Genomic DNA, 24776 nt, shown 5'->3' on the forward strand with positions numbered 1-24776 from the left:
CCTGAAATGATCAGAGAAATATCACCAAGAGGCCTCCTTGCTGAAGAGTTTAGTTTTTCATTTTGTTTTCTATTTTTTTTTAAGACCACAAGGAGGATGTTGAATCTACTACTTAAGGGAAATTCTATCATTTGGGGTGAAAATTTATGAGATGATAGGAAAATTCATAATTCTCAAGGTAGCAAAACAAAAACAAAAACACTAGAACATCTTAGATTCGTATCCTCTGGATCCATTCACTGATCTTTCAAACCCATTATACTCTAGATAGATTATAAAATGACTGTACTTAATACGTATGAACAAATATAATGTAAACCTGGGTGCGAGTACAGCCAAATCTTGGTTATTTATGGTTGGATGGAGGAAAGTTACCACCCATAAATTAAATCCAGAGACAATCAGAAGGTCTTTTTAATCATTACTTTCAAATCCATCCACTTTCAAAACTTTAACCACAGACACGGACAAAATAATATCAGCTGATTTTAACGTTACTGACTTTTTCTTCCCAACCTACCACCTGGTAAAGTTAGGTAAAATATCTTAGCTGACTATTTATTATGTACAAGAATGGACAAATATTAGCTTCATTTATTCTTGGGATTTGTTATTCATTCATTTGGCTGGTCACTCAGCAAAATTTATTAGGCACTTAACTATATGCAAAACATAGTGCTTGGAGTCATGGGGACATAAGAACACAGACCCTGTCCCTGAGGAACTTATATTTTCTTGCAGAGACAGAATATGCACCTAAGTGACTTTAGCATAAGGTGGAAAGCATTGAGCACTAGTAGAGAAACAGAGAGAATGGCTTTGGGAAGTCAGAGGAGGTAGAGATTTCTAGTAGGGAGATTCAGAGAAAATTCATGGCAAATGTCATGTTTGTGTGGAGTCCTGGAAGATGGGCATGATTTAGCCAGGAGGGGAAGGTGGCAATAGCACTTCCTAAGTAGATCACAGTGTGAAAGTGTGGGAGTGGCCGGGAAAGGTCAAGGTGTGCATGAAGAACCGGTCCAGCCATCAAGTGTCAGAAGAGGGAATCGAGGAGAAGAAACTGGGAGAGAAAGTTGGGCCAGTTGTAGAGTCTTTATTGCCAGAGTAAGAAATTCAGACTTCAATAAGAAGGTGATAGAGAGCCACTGAAGTCCCCACTTTCTTTTACTTCTTATTTTAAAATACTTTTATGCTTATGGAAGAGTTGCAAAGATCATACAGAGTTCCCAGAAAGTAGTCCTATCATCTAACTTTCATCTAAGATTTTAATGATTTGTGTAGTATTCTCATATTACACTCCTGAGTGCATCCTCTCTCTCATGCTTAGTGTGGCATATGTCTTAGTTTCTTTCTTAATCAGAAATGCCAGAGATTTGTCTTCCTTATCTTTTCAAAGGAGCTGTTTTGGTTTTGTGAACCAAATTTGCCAGTTTTTGTCCCATTTCACTGGTTCCTCAGAAGTTCCCCTAATTTTAAAAACAGATTAGTGTACAAACTCGGTATCAAAAAAAGTCCCTTGATCTACCTTTTAGGCAGAATGTTGTTCCTAAGTCCCATACAGCCATAGAGCTGTGTGATTCTTTTGTTATTTTCCTGCCTGGGAAGTGGTAGGCCATTTCCATCTGAAAACTTGTGTTTTTCCTTAACTTCGAAGAAAATTGCTTTTGTTATTTTTTCCTCCCCTCTATTTCCTTTGTCTCCCTGTAGAACTCTTCCTAGATTAATGTTAACCTGATGGATTTGTCCCCAATTCTCTTATATTGTCTTCTTCCATCTCTTTGTCTTTTTGCTCTAAATTCCAGAAGATTTACTTTTTTAACTGTTATCCTTTACTAATTTGGCTATGTCTACTCATCTATTTGCTCCTCTTTTATTTTATTGTTGTCATTTGGCAATCATATTTAACTTTCTCGTTTCCTGTTTGCTCCCTTCTCATAGCTGTTTTAGGGATAAATATTCTCTCAAAGTTTTCTGAGGACATCCATTGTAATACTCTCATATTCTGTGCTGCTTGAATTATTTTGTTCTTTTGTTTGCTTGCCTTGCTCTTTCCTCTTATGCATTTGGTTTTCCTCAAATGTTTGGTGATTTCATTGACACACCTGGGCAAAGAAGTATACCAGTTTAGGTGGCTGGTAAAAACTTCCTCCATGCTTGAGTAGGTCTGTTTCCTTCTGGGTCTCCCCTGAATGTGAGGGCTGACTGGTGCTCTGCAGGGGTGAGTGTGGGGTGTGGGGGGGTAGGCTGACTGTCAGACCTCACCTTAGCATGCTCTATAAAAAGACCTACAGACACATCCAGGTTGGGAACCTCTTCCTCAGTTGCTGCCTTTCTTCCCCCTCTCTTGCCTGTCATCCTTGTCACTGGTGTCTGGGGTTACACCAGGCTCCATTCTGAGGCTTCTAGACCCACATTCAAATCATGCTGTTCAGTCATTTCACTTTCATCCATCATAGGTGCTGACTACTGTTCAGGGTTGGGGAGGGCAATACCTTACTGGCCGGATGGGTCAAAAGTTTTGAAAACAGTGCTTTAACTAGCCTTAAAATTACCCAAGGACTGCCTCCTGCTCTTTGCATTTGCTCATCTGGTCCTGGAGTTTTTCTAGTTCTTTACTTTCATAGCATTAATACATTTTTCCTATGAATGTTTAGATTGTGGTATTTTTGCATCTAATAATTTGATTCCACTTTCATCTCCCATAATTGCCTCAAAATTCATCTCTTTCAATGCAACCTTTCTTGTTGCCTAGCACTATTGTGAATTTGCTTGTTTTGACACATCTTTGACATTTTAAGGCATTTTAGATTAGAAAACAGTTCAAGGAAGGTGCTAAGTCTACCCCCCCCATCTTGATTCAATCTTGAGGGTTTTTTTTTTTTTTTTTGTCATTTTTGTTATTTTACATTCTAAGAGCAGTTCATCTTGTTGATTCTGGCTCTTCTTTGCAGGCTATTTGAGAACTGTTTGAATATTGTGGCTCAGTCTTAGTTGTCCTTATTAGCTTTAATTATAGATTAGATGTCTGTAAGCCACTGACGACAACTTGGCCCGAACCCACTTTCTCTTCAACTCCCCACTGCGCAGTAGGCAAGGTGGTCCTATTTTGAGAAGCAGTGCTGACCACAAGAGTAGGAAGTAGCCCTCTAAATCTTTATTGAAGGACACTGCTTACTTACTCTCTAACCTGCACTCTGACTTGTATCCTGTTCTCTCCATGGCCATTACTATTGTGAGGTTATTAAGGGTTCACACTCATCACAGTCAGTGGGCACTCCCCCTGGACCTCTGTTCTACGGCTGACCCCGCTCACCGCACCCTCAGCCTCGAGATGTCGTATCCCTTTGTTTCCATATATTTTTTCTTCTATATTCCTTTTATTCTCTCAAACCCCCACCCAAAAAACAAAAACAAAAAAGTATTCCCAAGATCACGCCTGGATCTTCTTCTCACACCACCCGCTCTCACTTGGTAGTGCTACCTGTGTCCATGGCTTCAGCTCAGAAATGTAGAAATTCAACCCATGACTCTCTCTTGAGCTTCAGGTCCTACACTTGTATTCTCTGCCTGGGGGCTTCAAGGTGCTTCACATTGACTCTGTTCTTCCCTTCCAAAGACCTGCCCTTCCACCTTGTGTATTCCCTCCTCCTGTATTCCTACCCAGTGGCCAAAGCCAGAACCGAGCTATCATCTAAACTCCCAGCCTAATGGAATCCTGTCACTTTTACCTCCTAAATGTGCTGTGTGTGCAGCTCATCTCCACAGGCTCTCATTGCTCACTTTCTACAGCCTCTCAGTCTTTAGCATCAATTAGATAGTAATTGATGTAATCTTTCTGAAGAGTAATCTCTCTGAAGTATATTTGAATATATCACTCTTCTGATCAGAATCCTTCAGGGTTTCTGCTTTTATATAGAATAAAGCCTGCAAGGCATGAAGATCTCTTATGTTTTAATGTGACTGCCTAAATGTCTTCTCCCATTGTTCTCTGTCACATATACTCACCTGTATGTTTCCCTAATTCTGAAAATGCTGTGGTTTTCTATGCAGAGAATATCATCTTCCTTTTTCAGCAGGCAGAGACAACCTCTACTGCATGTCTCAGTTCACATTTAAATTCCCCGTGAACCCATCTTTGACTTCCCCTAGGCGGCACAGGTTTGTGGGTCTGTTTATTAAATTATACCCTTTTCTCACTCCACAGGGGATTTGAGACAATGTAAAACAGATATACTGGGTAACAGGATAAAATAAATGAGTGAGGCAGTAAGTTCAAAGGGAGAGTAAAGGGAGACGTATAAAAAATATCAACAGGTATGAGGTAGGTCTTAAAAATTATATGTCATTAAGATCTGTGGCCTTAAGCTATAAAGAGACACACTGAAAATTTGCCTCTGGGCTTCTTAGTTGTCAAAGCTAAGAGAGAAACTTGATTGCTTAAGAGTTTCCCAGTGTCCATAAGCAATAAATAAAACATCTTTGCCAATTATTGAAAATTGAGAGATAATTTGCTGTATTAAAGGAGTGCTTATAAAGGGGATTGGCAAATTTAGAAGTCCCTGCCCCTGTACTTTCATTGACCCTCAAATATAATCCTATGTAATTGCTGTAACTTTTTTTGTGCCTTGATTTCCTCAGGGTATGAACCATATCCTTAGTACTTGGCCCAATGCTTTGTATTTCCTAGTTGCTCAATGAGTATTTGTTATATATACTGGAGAGCCAGAAGCATAGGCAAATGTTTTTGTATGAGTAGGCATACAATTAGAAATGCACCGTCTTATACACCCTATCATAAACATAAAGATTCAACCAACTAGAAGAGTCTTTTTTTTTTTTTTTTTTTTTTTTTTTTGAGACAGAGTCTCACTTTGTTGCCCAGGCTAGAGTGAGTGCCCTGGCGTCAGCCTAGCTCACAGCAACCTCAGACTCCTGGGCTCAAGTGATCCTTCTGTCTCAGCCTCCCAAGTAGCTGGGACTACAGGCATGCGCCACCATGCCCGGCTAATTTTTTCTATATATATTAGTTGGCCAATTAGTTTCTTTCTATTTATAGTAGAGACGGGGTCTCGCTCTTGCTCAGGCTGGTTTTGAACTCCCGACCTCGAGCAATCCGCCCGCCTCGGCCTCCCAGAGAGCTAGGATTACAGGCGTGAGCCACCGCGCCCGGCCCTAGAAGAGTCTTTTTAATAATTACAAAAACAATACTTGGAATACCTACCATGTACCAGATACCATGGTAAACACATTGCATGTATACTTTATATGGCTTCCAACTAACGTCATGATTATTATTCCCCATCTCAAAGTTGGGGAGATTGAAAAGTTAAATAAGCTTCCCAAGGGTATAATAGATAGTCAGAGGCAGAATTTCAGCTTAACACAGGTGCTTGAACCCAATCCTGCGATTCTCAATCTTTTGCTATTGATTCATGCTTTGGTGTGTAGTAGATTGACTAATATTTGATTATAACATTCATGACAGCAGAGACTTTCTACTGATGGAAGGGACCTGATGGAAGGATCTTGAGAGAAAAGCTTTGCCACCATTCCCTTGTTCCTTACATCTTATTCTAGATTATTTCGAGGGAAAAGAAAGCAGCTATCTGGCAAATAAAACAATGTGCTATAAAATTCATTTCCTGTAAAGAAATATCAGGGAATATCCTAACATAAATCATTCCCATTTAAAAAAATTGGGACATGTGACTAATTTTTTTTTTTTTTAGAGACAGAGTCTCACTCTGTTGCTCAGGCTAGAGTGCCATGGCATCAGCCTAGCTCACAGCAACCTCAAACTCCTGGGCTCAAGCAATCCTACTGCCTCCCAAGTAGCTGGGACTACAGGCATGCGCCACCATGCCTGGCTGATTTTTTTCTATATACATTAGTTGGCCAATTAGTTTCTTTCTATTTATAGTAGAGACGGGGTTTTCACTCTTGCTCAGGCTAGTTTCAAACTCCTGACCTTGAGCAATCCGCCTGCCTCGGCCTCCCAGAGTGCTAGGATTACAGGCGTGAGCCACCGCGCCCAGCTGACATGTGATTAATTATCCAGTATGTGTAACAGGATATGGCACAACTTCGTTCACTCTATCTAAGGAAACTCACCATTTTACTAAAGGGTTTACTTTATTTTAATCCAATGAATTTTCACTGAGAAATTGATGGCGGCTTCTTACCTGAAAGTTGCCAAAACAGCTTCCCCCTGGGAGGGTCACGTAACTCACAAAGGGAGGCCCAGGTGCCGGCAGTGACTCGTAGACCACCACACCTTCACTGGGAAAGGCAGCCTTCTGCTGCTGCTTGCTCTCCCAAAATTCCTGTAACATCGATACAACATTCACTGAAAAAGACAAGAAATACCATCAGTTATTAAGGTCGGACATAACCTGGCAAAAACAAAAGTTTATTTGTGAGCCAGATTCTGTAACACGGCTGTTCCAGTTTAAGCAGAGGAGAGTATGTGTATGGTGGGGCGTGCTTTCAGCCATGAAAGAATAATCTTTATTTAAATATATTTAAAGTATGTTATAAAAGATACAATTTTAATGCAAATGTGTATATTTCATAATGAGTAAGACTCAAGTGGTTTGGGTACCCTAATTCTAACTATGTTGCGGTATATAAAATTTACTTTATAAATTAATTTTTAACATGAAATTTAAAGACCTCGTTCTTCCTACTTTGAATATTTGCCTTAAGAGTTCAGAGCTGTGGTTATCTATGGCCCTCTCTCCCATTTCTCATAGACTCTCAAGCCTGCAAAGTAAAAGCCAAATCGGGGGGTAAAATTGTAAGCAGTGTAGTTTTAATAGGGACTCACTGTAAGATTTAAGAGGAGAAAGTCAGAAAGAAGAAAATGCTTTCATGCTCCTGCCACCCCCGTCTAAAGGAAAATGAAAGGCAATTGTGGAATAAGCAGGAGGCTGGAAAAAGCCATGAGTGAAACTAATAACATGGAGACCTTGTTAGGGACAAGGTCTGTTAGATGACTTCAGAAAACATAGTAATGGCTAGAGCCATGTGTTTTAGATTAAATGACCTATGATAGCCTGCAGAAGTTCCAGATCAAATTAGGTTGGTTTGTTTATCCTGTACTGCAAATTAAATTGTGGAAATTAACAAGGATAATAGAATTGTAGAGTCAAAAGTGACCTTCTAGGTCATGTAGGTAAAGCTCTGTCTAATGCAGGAATTCCTTGCCAGCACGGCTCACAGCTGCCCATCTGGCCCGGACCTGATCACGCGGAAGGACCTGTGTCTTGCCACACCCTGAGGCAGGCTGCTTCAACGGCTAATGGTTCTGTGTGAAGGTCCCTTTTGGGAGTGAGCTGAAATCTGCTTTCAGGTAAGTTTCATGCAGAGAGGGTCTACTTCTCCTTTCTGGAGCCTCACAGAAGTTTATCTCCTCATCCATATGGGTGCCCACCTCATACCTGAAGGCAGTGCAGGGTATCTGTTGCTTTGCCTGCCTGGCATTCACTCCCTGTCTTGTGAGAATAGCACAGAATTGTTTTTTTTTTTCTTCTTGGAGACTCATAGAGTCTTAGAGGCTGCAGTCTTTGGGGTAGGGATTTGGCCAAAGCCAAGCCATTTAGAGGCATTGAGTCCAGGACTTTTGTTGAAAATGTTGGAAGTTTCCTTTTATCAGTAGAGTTTCTGCAAGCGTGAGAGGTAAGCATCACATTGCGCGAGCAAGAAGGAAAGCTGGCTGAGAAGAAAGTCAACACAGAGAAGGGTTGAACCAAGAGATGGAGAAGGAAAGACAAAGTTCTGATGACACAGTTGGAGCTCCTGGTTCCAGCTATTGTCCTAATCCAGGATCCTTGACTGGACTTTTAATTATCAAAACCAACACATCTGCTTTTTCCTTAAGCTATTTTGAACTGGCATCTTTCACTTGCATAAGAAAGTATACTAATACAGCCAACTCTCATGTTTCCTCAAGTACTAGATTAAATAGTTTTTGTTCTCTCAAACATTCTTTGTACATGGTACATTCTTTAACATGGTATCTATGCCCTTAGCCATTATCCTGAATACATTCTTGGATGTGCGTCAAAATACTGGACACTGGTATTTTTCAGGGAGTCAGGAATGTTACAGAGCTTGACTTGGAGACAAAACCATTGCACGACCACTTTCTAAACTGTTTACTGGGTTCATGCACCACCTTTCTAGGCCACTGATCAGCTTCATGGTGTGTATTTCAGGCAAATTCAGGAATTGGATGCCTGTGTATGTTGAAAAAAACTGCAGTGTTTAGTATTTAAGAAATATTTTGGAAAAGAAGTTGGGAAAATGTAAGATTAGCAGAGGGAATACTTGAACTAATAAAATACATATTAAAGTAGTTGAGTTGAGAATTGGTTATTACAGAGATTTTTTTTAACTCATCCAAAAATTTTTGAAATAATGTTTTCTACCGGTTGATGTAATTCAAAATAGAATTATAACTTTCATTTTCTAAACTGCTTTTCTTCTCCCCATCCTCCTCTTCCTTTCACCTCAAGGATTTATGAGCTGGCTGATTTGTGTCTCTACTTGCAGTTGACCTTCAGAATTCAGAGATGGCCTCAAGATGGAAGCCTGAAATGAAAGCTAGTGGCCTGTTGCCCTCTTAGTCACCAAAGACCATTAGCCTCCTATATTCAGTGAGTTAATTGTTGAATAACTTTCAGCTGAGAGCTGGAGTGGACGTCGAGGACTCAGGATTATCTAGGCAAAATGAACACAAGAATTTTGGCACATAAAGCTATTTGGATTCAAAAGTTTGGAGATAAAATGCACTAAGTAATATTTCTGTATGAATAGAAGCAGCAATTTTCAAATTTTTCATTCTGAAACCTTGGGAGATTTCTTTGATGGGCCTATAGATGTCATCACCCCTAAAGAGTACAACATACATACATGCACACACATCATCCATCTTTCTGTCTCTGTCCCCTCTTGTCGACTGGAAAACCAGATGAATGGAGTGTGGAGAGAAGAAGGCCAGCTTGCTGTTTGGAATTCCAAAGTTTGGTATATCAGAGGATGCTCTATTTGTGAAATACACGTGCTTTATTTTTTTGAGGTAGCATCAACAGGTTTGCGGACAATCTCAAAGAAAATATGAGCAGAGGGGTCAGGAACTGCTGAAGAAAACCACCAAGGCCTCATTATACAGTTTATCTCTAGGTGCAATTCCACATTTAGTGCCCAGCGAATGATCCTGCCTTCCATGTTACATGATAAATTTGAGCTGCCAAGTGTGTGATATCCATCCCTACATCTAGGAACCCCTCTATCTGCACAAGCGCCCAGGTCCACCTTATTTCCTACAGTCTTAAATGCATTTGTGCCACTTCTCCTGGGCATTGTTCTCTTAGTCACTCCCTTGACCTATTTTTAAATGTTTCCTATTTACTCACTCCTTCCCGGCAGCCACAAATATGCTCAGAACAACAAATGAATGAATGATTGAATTAATTAATTAAATGAAACACTCAATCCTGGGACTATTTCTGGATACTAGTTATTAAAATTTTATCATTATAGACAAGTTGCTAGAATGAACATTCTACATTGACTATCTCTGCTTCCTTATCGTTCATTCATTTTTAACCCACCATAATCTGGCATCTCGCTACATTATTCCACTGATACTACTCTGACAAATATCACCAATTCCTCATGTTCGGTCCTTATTTACTTGACCTCTTCACTGCATTTGACACAGCTGATTAATTTTTTCTAGAAACTCTCATCTCCCTAGGCTTTTCTGACAGCATTTCTTCCTGGTTCTGCTTGTTTCTAATCATTTCTCTTCAATCTCTTTCAAGGGTTTCTCTTCCTCTGCTCAACCCTCATGTTGGTTTGCATGATCTCTTGTCTTCTCTTGCATCTCTCTCAACTATTCTCCCTGAGTGACAGAACCAATCTCCATGACTCCTTCTACTGCAATATACACAGACAGCTCCCAAACTGTTCTGTACCTCCAACTTTGTTATTAGACACGTCTATTTGGATGTTGCACAAACTCAAAATATTTCCAAACTCAACTCATTTTCTTTTCCACAAATTCTTCTCTTCCTCCTAAATTACTTTTCTTCCTTCTTACTTGCTACGAGAGTGATGTTATCTTCTACCCAGCCACCAAAATCAGAAGCCTAGCAGGAAGTTTAAACTTCATTTTTTATTTCCATATCTAATACATGCCCACCTTTTGTTTTGTCAGTTCTATATCCTGACATCTCCTACAGGCATTGCTTTCTCTCAGACCATACTGCCATTGCTGCATCGGCTTATACTCATTCTATCTCTCCTAGTATACCACCCCCCTGACTCTGATCACCCTCCCACCCCACCCGTCCTTCTACTGTTTCCAGGGTAATATTTCTGAATCTCACAGCTGATCAAATCACTCACATCTTAAATCCTTCTGTGGGTCCCTGATTTCCTATCGAATAAATAACTCCTTGGCAAGGCATGGAAGACCCCATATCTTATACGTCTCTCTCACTCTTTTTCTTATTATTTTGTTAAGAGACAAAGTCTCTCTGAGTTGCCCAAACTGGAGTGCGGTGGCTATTCACAGGTGCAATCCCAGTACTGATCAGCATGAGAGTTTTGACATGCTCCATTTCCAATCGGGGCCAGTTCACCCACCTTAGGCAACCTGGTGGTCCCCCACTCCTGGGACATTACCGTATTGATGCTGACCTTACTGCAGACACCCATTGGCATAGTGCACTACAGCCCAGACTCCTGAACTCAAGCAATCCTCCTGCTTCAGCCTCCTGAGTAGCAGAGACTATAGGCACAAGCCACTGCACCAGCTACCCTCTCTTATTCAAGACTCCTCTTCCCAAGTTCACTCAATAGGCTCCTCATACTCTCATGCTCTGATGCTACTCGCAAGCCCTGTACTTCCACTAATCCTTCTGGAATACTCTTCTTTCCTCCGTTGTCTTCTTGGATGGCATCTATTCATTTTTTAAGATTCACCTCCAGCATCAGTTTCTCAAAGATAAAAACAAAACCAAAATAATCTCCAAGACCTTGCTGATGAAAGCACAGTCCCTTGAGCAACATCATGGATATCACCTGGGGACTTGTAGGAAATTCAGGGGCTCAGGCCGCACCCAAGGCCTACTGAACCAGAATCTGCATTTTAACAGCATTCTCAGGCATAGGAAGAAGTGGCTGTTCCCATCTCCTTCATCATGTACCTAGTATGTCCCATTATAGGCATTTTCTCATTTAATCCTTTTAGCACCCCCTTGAAATGGGTATTTATCATCTATAACTTATAGGTTAGAAATAAAAGAAACTCAAGGAATCACACAGCTACTAAGTCTTAGACCTGGGCTTTTAAACCTAGTTTTGTCTGAAAGCATAGTCTATGTTTTTCATGTATCCCAAGATACTTCCTCATATGGTAGAACATTAAATTGTATTCATGCCTGCCTATCTCTGCCAGGGACAGTGCTATGTCGTGTTTCCCACAATGTCTGGAATGCAGTAGGAACATAATAAATGTTAGTTGAGTGTTTGAATGTCATGGAAGGTATAGAAGATGTGCTACATTTGCCAGCTTCTAGCAGGGCAGGCAGAGGGGACCCTCTCAAACAATTATACATCTACTCTTTCTCATGGGCCATTTTTCTGATATTTGTTCTTGACAAAGTAGAGCAAAGGCCAATATGTGTACTTTCTCATAAAAGTGAGATGACATGTTTCCAGCTTAGAACTGTCATACTGAGCGAGCAGTCTGTGTCCATGCGAACAGACACCTTCATAATCAATCTTTAGCTGACATTTGGCTCTGGTTTAAAGCAATGGTGTGACACCCACCGACTGTGTGGCTCAGAAAGGGCTGTGACCAAGACTCCTCCTTTCAAGGAAAGATAGACAAAGGAGGGACCTCAAGAGGAACAAGAGGAAATGACAACGATTGCTGAGGAGCATGGAGCTGCCAGGACAGAGGGGCATGAGGCAAAGGCAAGGTGAGGTGTCTCTGTTCAACTGTGTTCTCTACCTCCGGGTCAGGAAGCTGTGGTCTAGAACGCATCGTTATTTCTCCCTAAGTACTTTTTGAAAAGTTTCTGCTCTTCTCAATGGACACTAAAGGAAAAGGGCCTTATCCACAACCAGGACAGGAGAGATCAGTCATTCACTGACTCTGAACACTAGACACGAGGGAGGCAGTGGATCCTCAGCCAGACCCCTGGGGAAAGCAGGTGGGTAACACTCTGGCCGACTGTGGGTTGGGGTAAGTTGAGCAGCACTTCTGGCTCAGGGTTTAATGTTCACAAGTCACCTTTTGGTTTTGCTTTTGTCATGGTAACTGATACAATTACCATAAAGAAATAGAATATCAAATGGCAGAGGCAGGGAGTGTGGGAGGAAGTAGAAGGAGAGAGAATTGTTGGGGAGATCCTAGGAAGATCCAGGTCCTTTTTGCAATGGCTGTCATCTCATCTGAGAGTAAAGAAAGCAATGCAACTCTGAATTGACTCTACAGATCAAACTTCTTAATCTATTCCACCGCCCCAAATTGCTTTCTGGGACAGAAGTAATAGACGCCGTCAGCAGTCCTGAATATTTTGTGTATCCACAATAAGAAAATTTGCTATGTAGTTTATAGACATGAGTGTGGCTACTTTCTTCTTCACTGTGTTTTGAAGTTTGAACATGACAGAGTTTTCAGAGTAGTAATTAGATTCCCAAGCAAGTCTCTCATAAGTGAGGTTTTCATTTTCTCCTTCCTCAAGCTTCCTTTTTTTTTTTTGTTATAAAGTTCAAAATTGAAGCTTTCCCAGTTACCTGATGAAGACATCCTACAACGTGGAACACTTTGGCTATCTAACCTTTGACCCTCTCCAGCAGAAATCAGGTTTAGCCGGGGCAGCCTCAGTACACCTCCCTGAACACCTGGGGCTTATTTGTTATCTGTGCAGTGGTTCAAGTTCTCCCTCTGATTCTGAGTGTTGTTTCTGTCCCTCCCCTCCCCTCCTTCCACCCAATTTACTCCCACACTTCTGGGAAAACACCACCTCCCCCATCATGCCTTACTTACTTGTTCCTACCACACGCATCTCCTTTTCTGAACTCTTATTCCATTAGTGGCCCTGTGTCTCAGCACTTAATCTTCTATAAACCACGCTAATAAAATGGATGTGGTGCTCCTGGCTAAATTTATCAAGTCAGACTTGGCTGGACTTCCCTCTGGCCTGAGGAATGACATGCCTTGCGGTAACAATTCATCTTACACAGTGCACTTTCCTGTTATTTAACTCACAGCAGACTTAGGATTCTAGAGAGCAGGGACCCTGGTTCATTCCTCTGTGTAGCCTCCTCGGTATCCAGCACACGACTAACTACCTAGAAGCAGTCACTGATTTCACCTGGAACCTCAGAAAACTCAAGTAGTGCAAACAGTTTTAGTGCAATTGAATGAACGTGTAGAAGGTAAGTGACATCACTACAGCTCACGGAGAAGTCAGGCCTTCCTTCTGGAATAGGCAACACATGTGAAGCACTGTGGTACCCGCACAGTATGAGTGTGATGGTGGCAGCCATGCCCCAGCTGGAGATGGCAGAGTGGATGCAGAGAGGTGAAGCCTAGCCGGGGTGGACACATGACTGCTGATCGCTTGCTCCCTGGGTTTGTGTCATCACAATGACTAGACGCAGGGGTCCTCAAACTTTTTCAACAGGGGGGCCAGTTCACTGTCTGTCAGACCATTGGAGGGCCGGACTATAGTTAAAAAAAAACTATAAACAAATTCCTATGCACACTGCACATATCTTATTTTGAAGTAAAAAAACAAACAGGCAAAAACACCCACATGTGACCCGCAGGCCAAAGTTTGAGGACGCCTGGACTAGATCTTAGGAGAATCCTGAAGGGGGATGGTGAGCCTGTTTGCCTTGGATGCCAGCTCTAATTGATTTATGTTGACTGCCTGAAGCCACTCTGTTGAAAAGGATTGGAAAATGGCTCTGGGATCAGTGGAACAGAACACCACAATTACCCAGCAGTGTGGCACTGGCATGGTCTACGTGCTGCCCCTGACCTTGATGGTATGAATTAATAAAGAAGTCCGAGACAGGTCTCTGCCCGCAGAGATTTACAATCTAACTGGAAGAAATAATATATTCATTGTATCATTAGTGAACGAAATATTAGAGTGCTAAATTATAGAACGGAGGTGATGTGAACGTAATATGTAAAGCTTAAAAAATGTACGGCACAGTAATTACATAAATGCAAGGGGGAGAGTAGATGAATGTGGGCTGGAAAGGATCAGGGAAAATCTGCATAGGTGAAAGGCCTAAGCAGGGGCCCTCCTCAGAGGAAGGAGGTTTGGACAGGGGTGGGGGAAGGGAGAGAAATTGTGCTCTCAGTGGAATGAGGATGGCATTTGGCATAAAGGGTGAGAGAAACAATTAGCCTCTGCTGAGGAATTGTGTAAGGGAGCAATAGGAAAGGATGCCATTGGGAAGGGGGTATTTGACAAGAGACAGGGTAACGGGACTTAGCTTCTTTTAGTAATTGGAAGTGAACCCCATCATCTTGGTGCCCCAGCTTTACTCAAGTGGAAGAGAAGGGCAGGAACAGAGAGCCCCTTGTTAAAAGTGTCATGCTGCCTGTGGTGGCTCCATCCATGAAGAGGAGCCACGAGGAGGGGCCCAGAGAATGTGGCGTTACTCTTATGAATCTGAGTGAGTCCAAGGCAGAATGTTTCTCTGGGAGGAGTCTGGGTAGAAAAGTCCATAGCTTAGAAGGAGCATGAAGTCCCTTTAGAGAAGGACATCAATAACTGGACACCCAGAGCGCTTTCATCCTGAAAACTCAGAGCTTGTCATGTATACATTATTGTATTTTCATTTTCACAGATTGCATATGATGGTGATGCCAGTAGGGACACACGATCTGTTTTCATATGGGAAGTCTGAGATATAGAGAATTTAAATTGCCCCATGGATTACAGGGCATGTTATGTTAATAGAAGAGTCTTCAAATACAGGCACTATTAGTTCATTACACCTTAAAATGTGCACTGCATCTTGTCTCTCCATCTTTTTTCAGCAGGAAGGCAGTTTACTTAGTAGTTAAAACTTGTTCTCTGGAGCCAGAGTACCTGTGTTTGAAACTGGCCTCTATCACTGTGATGTATCTAACCACTCCTTGCCTCAGTTCATCTGTGAAATACAATACCTACATCACAGCGCTGCCGTAAAGCTTAAAATGGAAAATGCTCAGAAGAGGGTTTCACACATAGTGAGCACTAGACTGTTAGCTATTATTTGTGGTTTGAGAAGGTAAAGGAAGAAAAGGCATGATTATATGTTTGCAGATTGCATCTTTGAAACTAACTGTTCCTGGATTGGAAACCGTATCATTAAATAGTCTAAAAATAGTCTGCAAGTCTGAAAATTCTCTAATTGAACACATTGTGCTATTTAATTTATTTCCAAGATATGCGAAGAGTTGAGAGATGGAAAAGAGAATGCTCATTTGATGACATCCACTGGTAAAATCAAGCTTCATAATAGCCACAAAATGGATGAAGTGCTACATGGCTCAAAATCTGGAAACATGGATTTTTGTCCCAATTGTTCACTTTCTAATGAATGCTAAAGGCAATATATCTGCTCTTAGCAAAAACTACAATGAAGAGTTTTCTTTTACATTAATATTTAACGACTGTGTATGCTTCAGGAAAGTAGAAACAACATAGTTTATTGCCTAGTTCGATCGCCTACTATGACGTAAGTCCTGCATAGAAGACAGTCATTTGTCTGCCAAAAGGGATCTTAAAGGTCTGTTATAAATCTATTAGAAAAAAGAAACTAATTTCTTTAAGTCTTACCTGAGGAAAAATTCTAGCTGGGTAAAATCACCCTTGCCAAAAACAATTAAAGACAAAATTGGAAAGACTTCCATTTAAGGATAAATCATTAAGAAGCTTTCAAGACATTAACATATTTTTCAAATTGATTCTCTGCCTCTAAACAGATGGATTCATGTTATGTATTATTTTAATATAAGCTCTAATTAAATTATCCTCAGCAGGTGATATTTTAAAATAAAGTTAATTAGTATTTTCTATTTTAGCAATTCAATCACGTACAACTTGTTCTTATCAATGTGATTTCCTAGTTTTGTTGGAAAAAAGAGGAAAGGACCCAGAAATAATTTGAAGAGCAAGCTCAGAGTGTGATGCTGATTTGCCAGTCATGCAAAATGGGTTGAAAAATGGAGTGCCTCAGGTCTTGTGTTGGGCTTGGCTGAACCCCAGGACACTGACAAAAAGAGCTGGCTGGCTAGCTGTTTATAACCACACTCAGCCTTTGCTAAGTTTTGACCAGGCTAAGGCATCTGTGCACACAGCTTGTGTGTTGGGTACAACGCGTAGGAATCTCCAGCCCCTTTTTCTTTTGTGTAGACTCTCTTTCAAAGGTAGCCACAGCACACAGCACACAGCAGGACTGAGACAGCTCGGAGTCTCACTTTGTTTCCAGCAGAAGGACTTTCCTTTGGTTAATGCTCCCACGTCAACGCTTAGCTTCTTCAACAGCCGGAAAGCTAGCTGATTGTGTTTCTTCTTTTGTTTGCCTTTTCTTTTCTTCTTTCACTCCTACCCCCTACCCAAAACATTTTCCAGAGGGAATTATGATCCTTTAGGTTGTTTTACAAAGTAATCTCCCAAGAGATTCTACAAAACATGCAAAAGGGATATATGTTTCATTTTGGTTTAATTTTCACCTTCAGAATTTAGAACTGTTGAACTGCCAAATCCTTTTGGGGGAAAATTTAAATAACACTTTATTCTGCATATTCGCAAGTGCAGGGTAACTTTTTTTAAGGAGGGAGAAGAAAAATAATATGAAAGAGCAAGAGGGAATCACAAAGACAAATTAAAATAAAAAGTCATTAAGTATATCATGCTTAAATAGCAGCAGCAGCAGCCCGAGTTCACACATGTGATTTATATACGTGTACCATGGGTCAGATGATGTCATCCAATCTCAAAAGTTGCATAAAATAAAAAACTTGATATAACCTAATTAACCAATCAGGATGTACATATCTCTCCCATGTTCCACCAGGCAATGACATTGCACTGTATTTAAAAGAGACTTTGTACGACCATTGATTTTAGATAACCAACCAAGGATCAGTCACACTGGTTGCTTTAATGATCAGTTCTGCTTAGTCAAAATGGTCAAATCTGTGCAAATGTGGCTTTAGGCATATAATGTATCTTCCTTCCCTGTAAATAGTCATTCTAAGAATGCTTTTCAAGATCCTGCCACAGCTATTTAACCAGGGTCTACACACCAGACACAGAGCTTGGCCCTAAAAAGCATGGTACATGGTGCACGGTGACCCACAGTGGGGGTAGATCTGAGGATGAATGCAAGGATGGGCAATGTAAGCCACTGTGCCAATGTGGTGTACAGGATTCTGAGCTGCTCTGGTGGGGTGTCTGTTTATCTTTCGAGGCCCTTCTTCTTCCATGCTCCCTCTTGTCTATTCTGGCTGTCAACTTAACTCTGCATACAAATAGCCTGTGACAATAGAGTCAGAGGATGAATGGCTTAAAAGGGTCCTGGGACAGTTTATTTCATCATAAAAGAAAATAGGCAGCAGTGGAAAAAGCCTTTCCCCCTTTTTTAAGAGAGAAAAATCAATGAATCAGCAATCAAAGCACGTCTGATTGTGCACCTGCTAAGTGCCTGCCCCTGTAGGAGGCACCTTGGGGTTACAAAAAAGTGCAAGGTGCAGCTCCGCCCTCCTGAGACTTACAATTTAGGTGTGGACAAAAACACCACATTGAAGCGGTAACATTCAGTACAAAGTCACATGAGAGAAATGTAAACTAAACAGTACAGGCCATAAGTGCCAAAGGAGTGGTGACTAAATGATGGGTTCCCACAGATGTTTATCAGGGTGAGATCAAAATAGGGATCAACTGATTATCATCACAGTAGGAAAAAAAACCCTGTAATTCAAACATTTCATGGACACCAGGGAGAAAATATAGAGAGCTAGAGCGAGTATAATAATTGTCTATTTTTCAATATTAAACTTTCAATAGGATTCTTTTTTTTCCTTTTTCTTTTAAAACAGGATTGTTTTAACCACCTTGACAGACTAAAATTATATGAGCATTTGAATGTGGAGGAAAAGAAATAAGAGCCTTTTGGTTTAAAACTTCAATATGAAATGTATTAAATAAAGAAGATTCTTTTATGAAAGGCTTCTAAAGTTGTCTTACATTTCTTAAATCAATCTGTAGCACATAATCAGTAAAACCGTATCATTTAAACAGAAAGATCATAACTTAGAAACTCACCCTTGTGCAGCTGTATCCTATTATGGGCTGTAACTTAACACATGAGTTTCAGAAGTTGTTAAAATTGAGTTCAGACTAACAAATCCTAACTGTTAAAAAAAAAATCTCTGGTGAGATGAGACAGCAGTCCATGAAGAGGCAAAAATTTGATCCCACAGGATGGGGTGTCTATCATATTTTATAATTGCTCTGCTAAATCTTATTTATCTATAAGAAATAAATATATTAGGACAGATAAGGCCATTGAGTGATCAAGAAGCTACTTTTTTTTTTTCATTGAAAAAATGTCCTCTGGGGCTGAGACTTTTAGTATTTAAACTTTGCCAAATGTATATTTCTTGAAAAAGAAAAAGAACTAGCTCATATGCCAACCATAGCTGAACTGAAATCTACATTTTTCTCTTAGTATAAATTCAAATAAAAATAGTGTATCCTATAATCAATAAAGTAAAATTAGCATTTGAATAGGCTTTAGTAGAACAGATATCCACTGTTTAGATGCTAGAATTATCAGAGTTCAAATTATTGCAATTAAGATGCAGTCATTATTCTAAAATGAGCTAGCAAGCAGTGCAAGGTTTTGTTTGTTTGTTGAAACTGTATTCTTTCAGGCACACATTATGTAGTGGAATACAATGCAGTGTATGTAGGGATTTTATTGCACAAGAGCCATCATCCCTTACATCCTATTCCACTCCTTTCTGTGAAATGTGAAAACTATAAATTTATCATCAAATTTATGGATTTCAAATAACTACACTAAAAAGCATGGGATGGAGAAAATACTTGACTCTTGAGGATTTTTGCTCTCTCATGCTGCATATAGCTAGATTCACGATTACTAAGATGTTTTTAATAGGCCTACAGTCTGTTTCAGTTTTTCCAAAGGGTAAAAATGTACTCTTTGAAGTAAAGTATTCACCTATCTGATATAAATAAAACCTTTCATGTAGAAAAATGTTTTCCCAAATGGAAGAGTTAATGCACCTCAAATATGTGAGAAATTTGCTTCCAATTGTTCAATCTTTAGTAAAGATTCCATCTTACCTTTTCATTATAAAATTTGGGGAAAATATCAGTGAAATCTAACATATCACTTTATAAGTCAATGCTAGAAAGCAACTCATTCTCTGGCTTCAATGACAACTAAGATAGCTTTTAAACAATCTTTTTGAAAACGTTTCCTTGATTTTGGCCTTCAATCAGTGAAAGTGGCTTTCTACCAATAGAACTGTTTGACATTCACAAATCTTGCATCTTGGCTGAGCTGGCAAATGGTTCCTTGCTGAGAAAAAGCTGCTACCCTAACTTAGGTATCATGAAGTGTACCTCCAACAGATGTCAATATAAACTTTTCCCCAATGCAACATAAGACCATAAACTTCTAGGACTAATCTAGGATCATCATTAACTCCAGTGGCTCCCTATTACCTGCATGTTAGCATAACTCAACATGCTTTCTCCGCTGCTCTCTGCCTGCCCCAGTGCATTGTTCCTGTATTGCCCAATCTGTCTTTGGATAAGCTGGTCCCTCTCCTAAAAAATGCCCTTCCTTTCTCCACTTTCCTGTCATACTCCTGTTCAGATGTGACTACTTAGTGGACTCTCTCTAGACTTCCAGAAAAATTAATGTTTCTTTCCCCTCTCTGTTTTCCTAACAGATACAAGTTGAGCATCTTAAATCTGAAAATCTGAAATTCTCCAAAATCTGGGATTTTTTTTGAGTGCTGACATAACACTCAAAGGAAATGCTCATTGGAACATTTCATATTTTCATATTTCAAATGCTTAAGTATTTATAATGTAAATATTCTAAAATCCAAAAAAATACAAAATCTGAAAAACTTCTAGTCCCAACATTTCAGATAAGGGATACTCAAACTGTACTGCCATTACAACACTAATGACATGGTAATTAGCACCTCCGAGAGGCAATGTCTTATAGTGTCTAAAGGTGAGGAGTTGGAAGACAGAATTTGAATCCTGGCTCTGTCACTTACTAGCTATGTGATCTTGGGCAAGTCACTTTAACCTCCAGGAGCCTCTGTTGTCTCATCTATAAATAACAATAGTACCCACATTACAGGCTTACTGTGAAGAATAAATGATTCTAGCACAGTGTCTATCACATAACGAAGACTTGAATCTTAGCATTACTATTACATGGATGAAGGAAGAGCCCAAAGATGGCAGATAAACGTATTGTGCTCTCATAATTTGAAGAGTTAACACTTAGATTAAGTGTAGCCATCTTGAATCCTGTGGTAATTTCTTTTAAGAAAACGCCTGAGGACCTATTGAACAGTGGCAAACAAATAGAAAGCTCACATACTCCTTCACAAGTGTGGATGGGGCTGGTTTTAGGGTAGCTCATCTTTGGTTGTGATGCATGACCCCTGAAAAGAAATTGGATAGTGCACAAAACCAAGGATGGAAAGCAACGGGGAGACACGCCATATTTTTTCTGGAAAGAGATTCTGTCCAGTAGTGTGGAGACTTCCAGTACAACTTGTTGCAAAGTGGAGAACAACCCAGTGTCAGCTTAGATGAAAAAACTTAAAATTGAGAGTTCACCTTATTTAAAACCTCTTTCTATTATTTTTCATATAAAATGTAAAATAAGGGAAAGGAAAAATAGAGTTATGGAATTCATTTCTTTCCAAGAGAGAAAATAAAAAACAAATTACAACTATTAATATTACCAGATGAACACCTTGTGCAAAATAAAATCATAGATTTAATGTATTGCAAAGTGCCATTTGAAGAGCCTTCTTGGCTGACAAAAACATTTGAATTTTATTTCTTTAAATGGATATAACTATTCCCATGTGCATATGTCTCAGACCAGAAAACTTTCTGGGTGCTCCTCCTGACCAACTCGAAGAGAAAATTCAGTTATTTTTGCTTGTTTTTAAGCAAATCAAAAGCCAACTGAGGGTAACAAATGATCATTTACACTCCCTGCATGATGTGTGACCAAAAAGTGAAGAGAGAAAAACCTGCCTTTGCATTCACAGAAAAGAAATTTAGTAAAGTGGCTTTTTAAAATTCATATTCCTATGTTCAACTGGGCTGGGTTTTAAAAATTCTTGGATCAGCTTTTCACCTTGTAGAAAAGCAAGGTAGCAATTTTTCTTAAGGAATTGGCAATGATGTGCTCAAGTGCTCGGCCTTCACTTCTGGCAGAAAGAGATTGGAGGGGGTGGGCAGGAGCCAGGAGTGACTAGGAGAGGGGACTGCTCAGAATCTGCCATTCAAGGCTGGTGGCAGCTTTTAGAGGCTGCTAATAGGAGTGTGGTGGTAGCAACTTACGGGTGTGCCAAAGAAAATGGGTCCATACACCAAACTCTGGCACGTGCAGCACCCACAGTTTGCCAGGGCATGGCAAAGGCCCAGACAGACTTTTGATGTCCTGCCCCAGAAAATAAGCAAGCCCATTCCCACTTATTCTACGAGGATGGCAAGATGTTTTGATGTTATGAAAACCCCTGGTACAGAAATTTGCCATTTGGCTTACTTTCATTTAGTCATTTTTCAGATTAGAAAAGACAGAAGGAAGAGGATTAGGAGTTTAATATTGATAGCTATTGTTATTAGGTCATGCAAGAAGTTGCAGAGTGACAGTCCTTTCTAGGCTAAGCAAGTAATGCCATCTGGGCAAATTTAGGTCCTATGGTAATGAATGAATTTTATAAAATAGGACACTTTTTTGTTATTCCATATAAAAGAATTCCTGCAAAGTTCTGGAGGACAGAACCTAATGTATGCTTCATTGTAACCCTTTTTCCATTCTATTCTCTCTTCTAAACTATAAACAATTGCCAAAAGTTCAGCTTAAAAAGTGGGCCATACAATTTCAGATTTAAACTTCTTAAATTTTCAATGAGCTGGGTGAAAAATTTCCCCTCCATTTCTTTTCTTTTCTTTCTTTTTTTTTTTTTGAGTCAGAGTCTCACTCTGTTGCCCGGGCTAGAATTCCATGGCTTCACAAGTTGAGGTTGCTCACAGCAACCTCAAACTCCTGGGCTCAAGCAATCCTTCTGCCTCAGCCTCACGGGTAGCTGGGATTACAGACATGAGCCACCATGCCCGGCTAATTGATATATATATATATATATATATATATATATATATATATATATATATATATATATATATTAGTTGTCTAGCTAATTTCTTTCTATTTTTTTAGTAGAGATGGGGGTCTCACTCTTGCATAGGCTGGTTTTGAACTCCTGACCTTGAGCCATCCTCCCTTCTCAGCCTCCCAGAGTGCTAGGATTACAGGCGTGAGCCACCACGCCCAGCCCCCTCTATTTCTTTTTACTGCTTCTACTTCCAAACCCCCAGCATAAGACTCCTGGTCCTACACAATTTATCCAAAGCTTTGGGCAGCCCAAGAGCTCTTTCATCCCCCACGAGTGAATTCATACAATTATAAGAGAGAGACATTCTTTCCTTCTCTTTTCACTTAAAAAAACATACCAAACCTGAATAGACTCCAGGCTAGACTAGGGGAGGGACTGATTTTTATTGGATCTGACATAGCTATTGACAAATGCTTGAAGACAATATTTTAAAAAAGAGGAAGAAAGAAAAGGCTTTCACTTTATGCCTTAGAGGACAGATTGGTTACAATTTAATATCTAAGAGGAAAATTTTACAGAATAAAATAGCCTAACATTTCTCTTTCCTCACTGTACATATGAGAAATATAAACTAAAGGGACATCTGGAAAAGAACACTATTCAGCAATCAGAAAGTAAAATTCAAACCATTGATGTTTTGATGGAGACAAACATAACTAGATTCACAAAGAGGAAGCTGCAACCTATTGAAGTTAAAAAAAAAATCATATGCATTTTACCTTTTGGGCAGTTCTATAGCAAAGTTTTATTTCAGAAGCCCTTTGTAATATGAAACCTACTGTAGATAAGATACAACATGCAGATAGTCTGCTTTGCAGCAGCAGGAAATCAAATTGGTTCCAGAAACAAAGTTATATGACAAATGGTTTAATAGTATTGCAAGAATTAGAAAGCTTCATTGAATTATTTTTATAATCATTAAAAAAAAAGAGATTTTGAAACAACTTTGTCTTATCACAGATGCAGGGAGGGGACCCGGGCAGTGCCGCTGAGGTTGGGAGGCATCTCATTTTATTGGTCTTTTAACTAAAGTGTTATAATTTGTTATCAAAATTTAAGAGCACGGTGGTGATTTATTGTTAACTTTTGTTTGCAACAAAGATTTTCACACATATAATATTTGATTTAACATAACAGAGATATGTTGTGGAGTATTAAACAGGCTAACAAAGTAGATACATTTTATTGTCATTTTCAAGTCATTTTTAGTTTCAATCTAAGTACCAGTCAGCCTTGCTTTATTTAAAAAGCATCTGAAAAAGTTCATTAAGTTTTAGATTTTAGAAGGAGAGACTTCTAAACAGCGAGATGCATTACTGACAAAATAACCCAGCGCCTAACTAATGCCTGTAGGTGAAATGAAATCATTCTTCTGACTGAAGTCAGGAACAAGTTAAATAACACTTAGACCACAGCACACGACTACAGAGATTTAGGAGAAATCGTACTTAAATAGGATGTGACTAGACGTTTAGGACTATTTTCTAAAAAGTCAAAAAACTTCTTTCCCCTTCAGTACTTACAGTCTTTGAAGACTAGAGCCGGGTCTCTGTTTGGCAAGACTTGGGCAATGATGTGTCTCAGAGATTCCAAGGTTCTGTCCATCTTGGGTCTGCCTGTGTGAGCCTCCTGCACAGAGCGTCCTCATGCCTGAATTCTTGCAGTCCTGGACTGAATTTGTGCAGCTCATTGATGCACTGGATTACCAAAGAATCCCTTTTAACATCTGCCAATCAGACATTTCCCAGAATCTAAAGACCCCTCAGGGGGCCCTCTTCCCAGGCTCACTTATCTTTGTTGTAGGCTGAGCTAATTAGCTCGAAAGGCCGGCTGACAGGCGGGTTCCCATTGCTTCCTTCTGTTAAACACACCCACCTACAGGCTAGCTGGGGAAGCTCGCTAATCAAAGAAACAGCTTTCCTCTCCAACCAGATTTTGCCTGAATGCTGTGCAGCTTTCTGACTTGGATAAGTATTTCTTTTAGCTCTCCATGTTCAATTGAGTTGTCCTCAAAATATGGAATCAAGAAGGTTATTTCCCAGGGAAATTTCCTAAACAACAAGGGAGCTTCCAGCTCAGGACTGCCAGCCACATTTTGTAAGGACAATCAGTATAAATCTAAAATTTCAATGTAATTCTCCTTTGCTAAGGGAGATTGCTACAGATTGTGGAAGTAGCCAGTCACCATATTATGCTTTGTATTTGAATTCAGGAGCAATTTTTCTGGAAGCCAAGGTTTGTTTATTTTCCTCTACCGAAATTATAGTCACTT

The 24776-nt window shown here is 39.9% G+C and overlaps 1 protein-coding gene across 3 annotated transcripts in view; it reads right to left on the bottom strand.

Moving 5' to 3' along the window:
* Positions 1-24354, bottom strand: part of LIX1 (limb and CNS expressed 1) — a 50679-nt gene extending 26325 nt beyond the window's left edge. For 2 of the 3 annotated variants that reach the window (XM_076007883.1, XM_012773716.2), the window contains exons 1-2: positions 24028-24354; positions 6183-6346 (exon numbers count right to left, since the gene is read on the bottom strand). In XM_076007883.1, coding sequence (XP_075863998.1) covers positions 6183-6346; positions 24028-24109 — 246 coding nt within the window. In that variant the 5' untranslated portion in view covers positions 24110-24354. Of the gene's footprint in view, positions 1-6182; positions 6347-24027 lie in introns of those variants that run through there. The other variant, XM_076007884.1, reaches the window with a different exon arrangement.
* Between the last annotated feature and the right edge of the window lie 422 nt (positions 24355-24776).

The sequence above is a fragment of the Microcebus murinus genome, chromosome 11, assembly GCF_040939455.1.
Source record: "Microcebus murinus isolate Inina chromosome 11, M.murinus_Inina_mat1.0, whole genome shotgun sequence".
NCBI lineage: Eukaryota > Metazoa > Chordata > Mammalia > Primates > Cheirogaleidae > Microcebus > Microcebus murinus.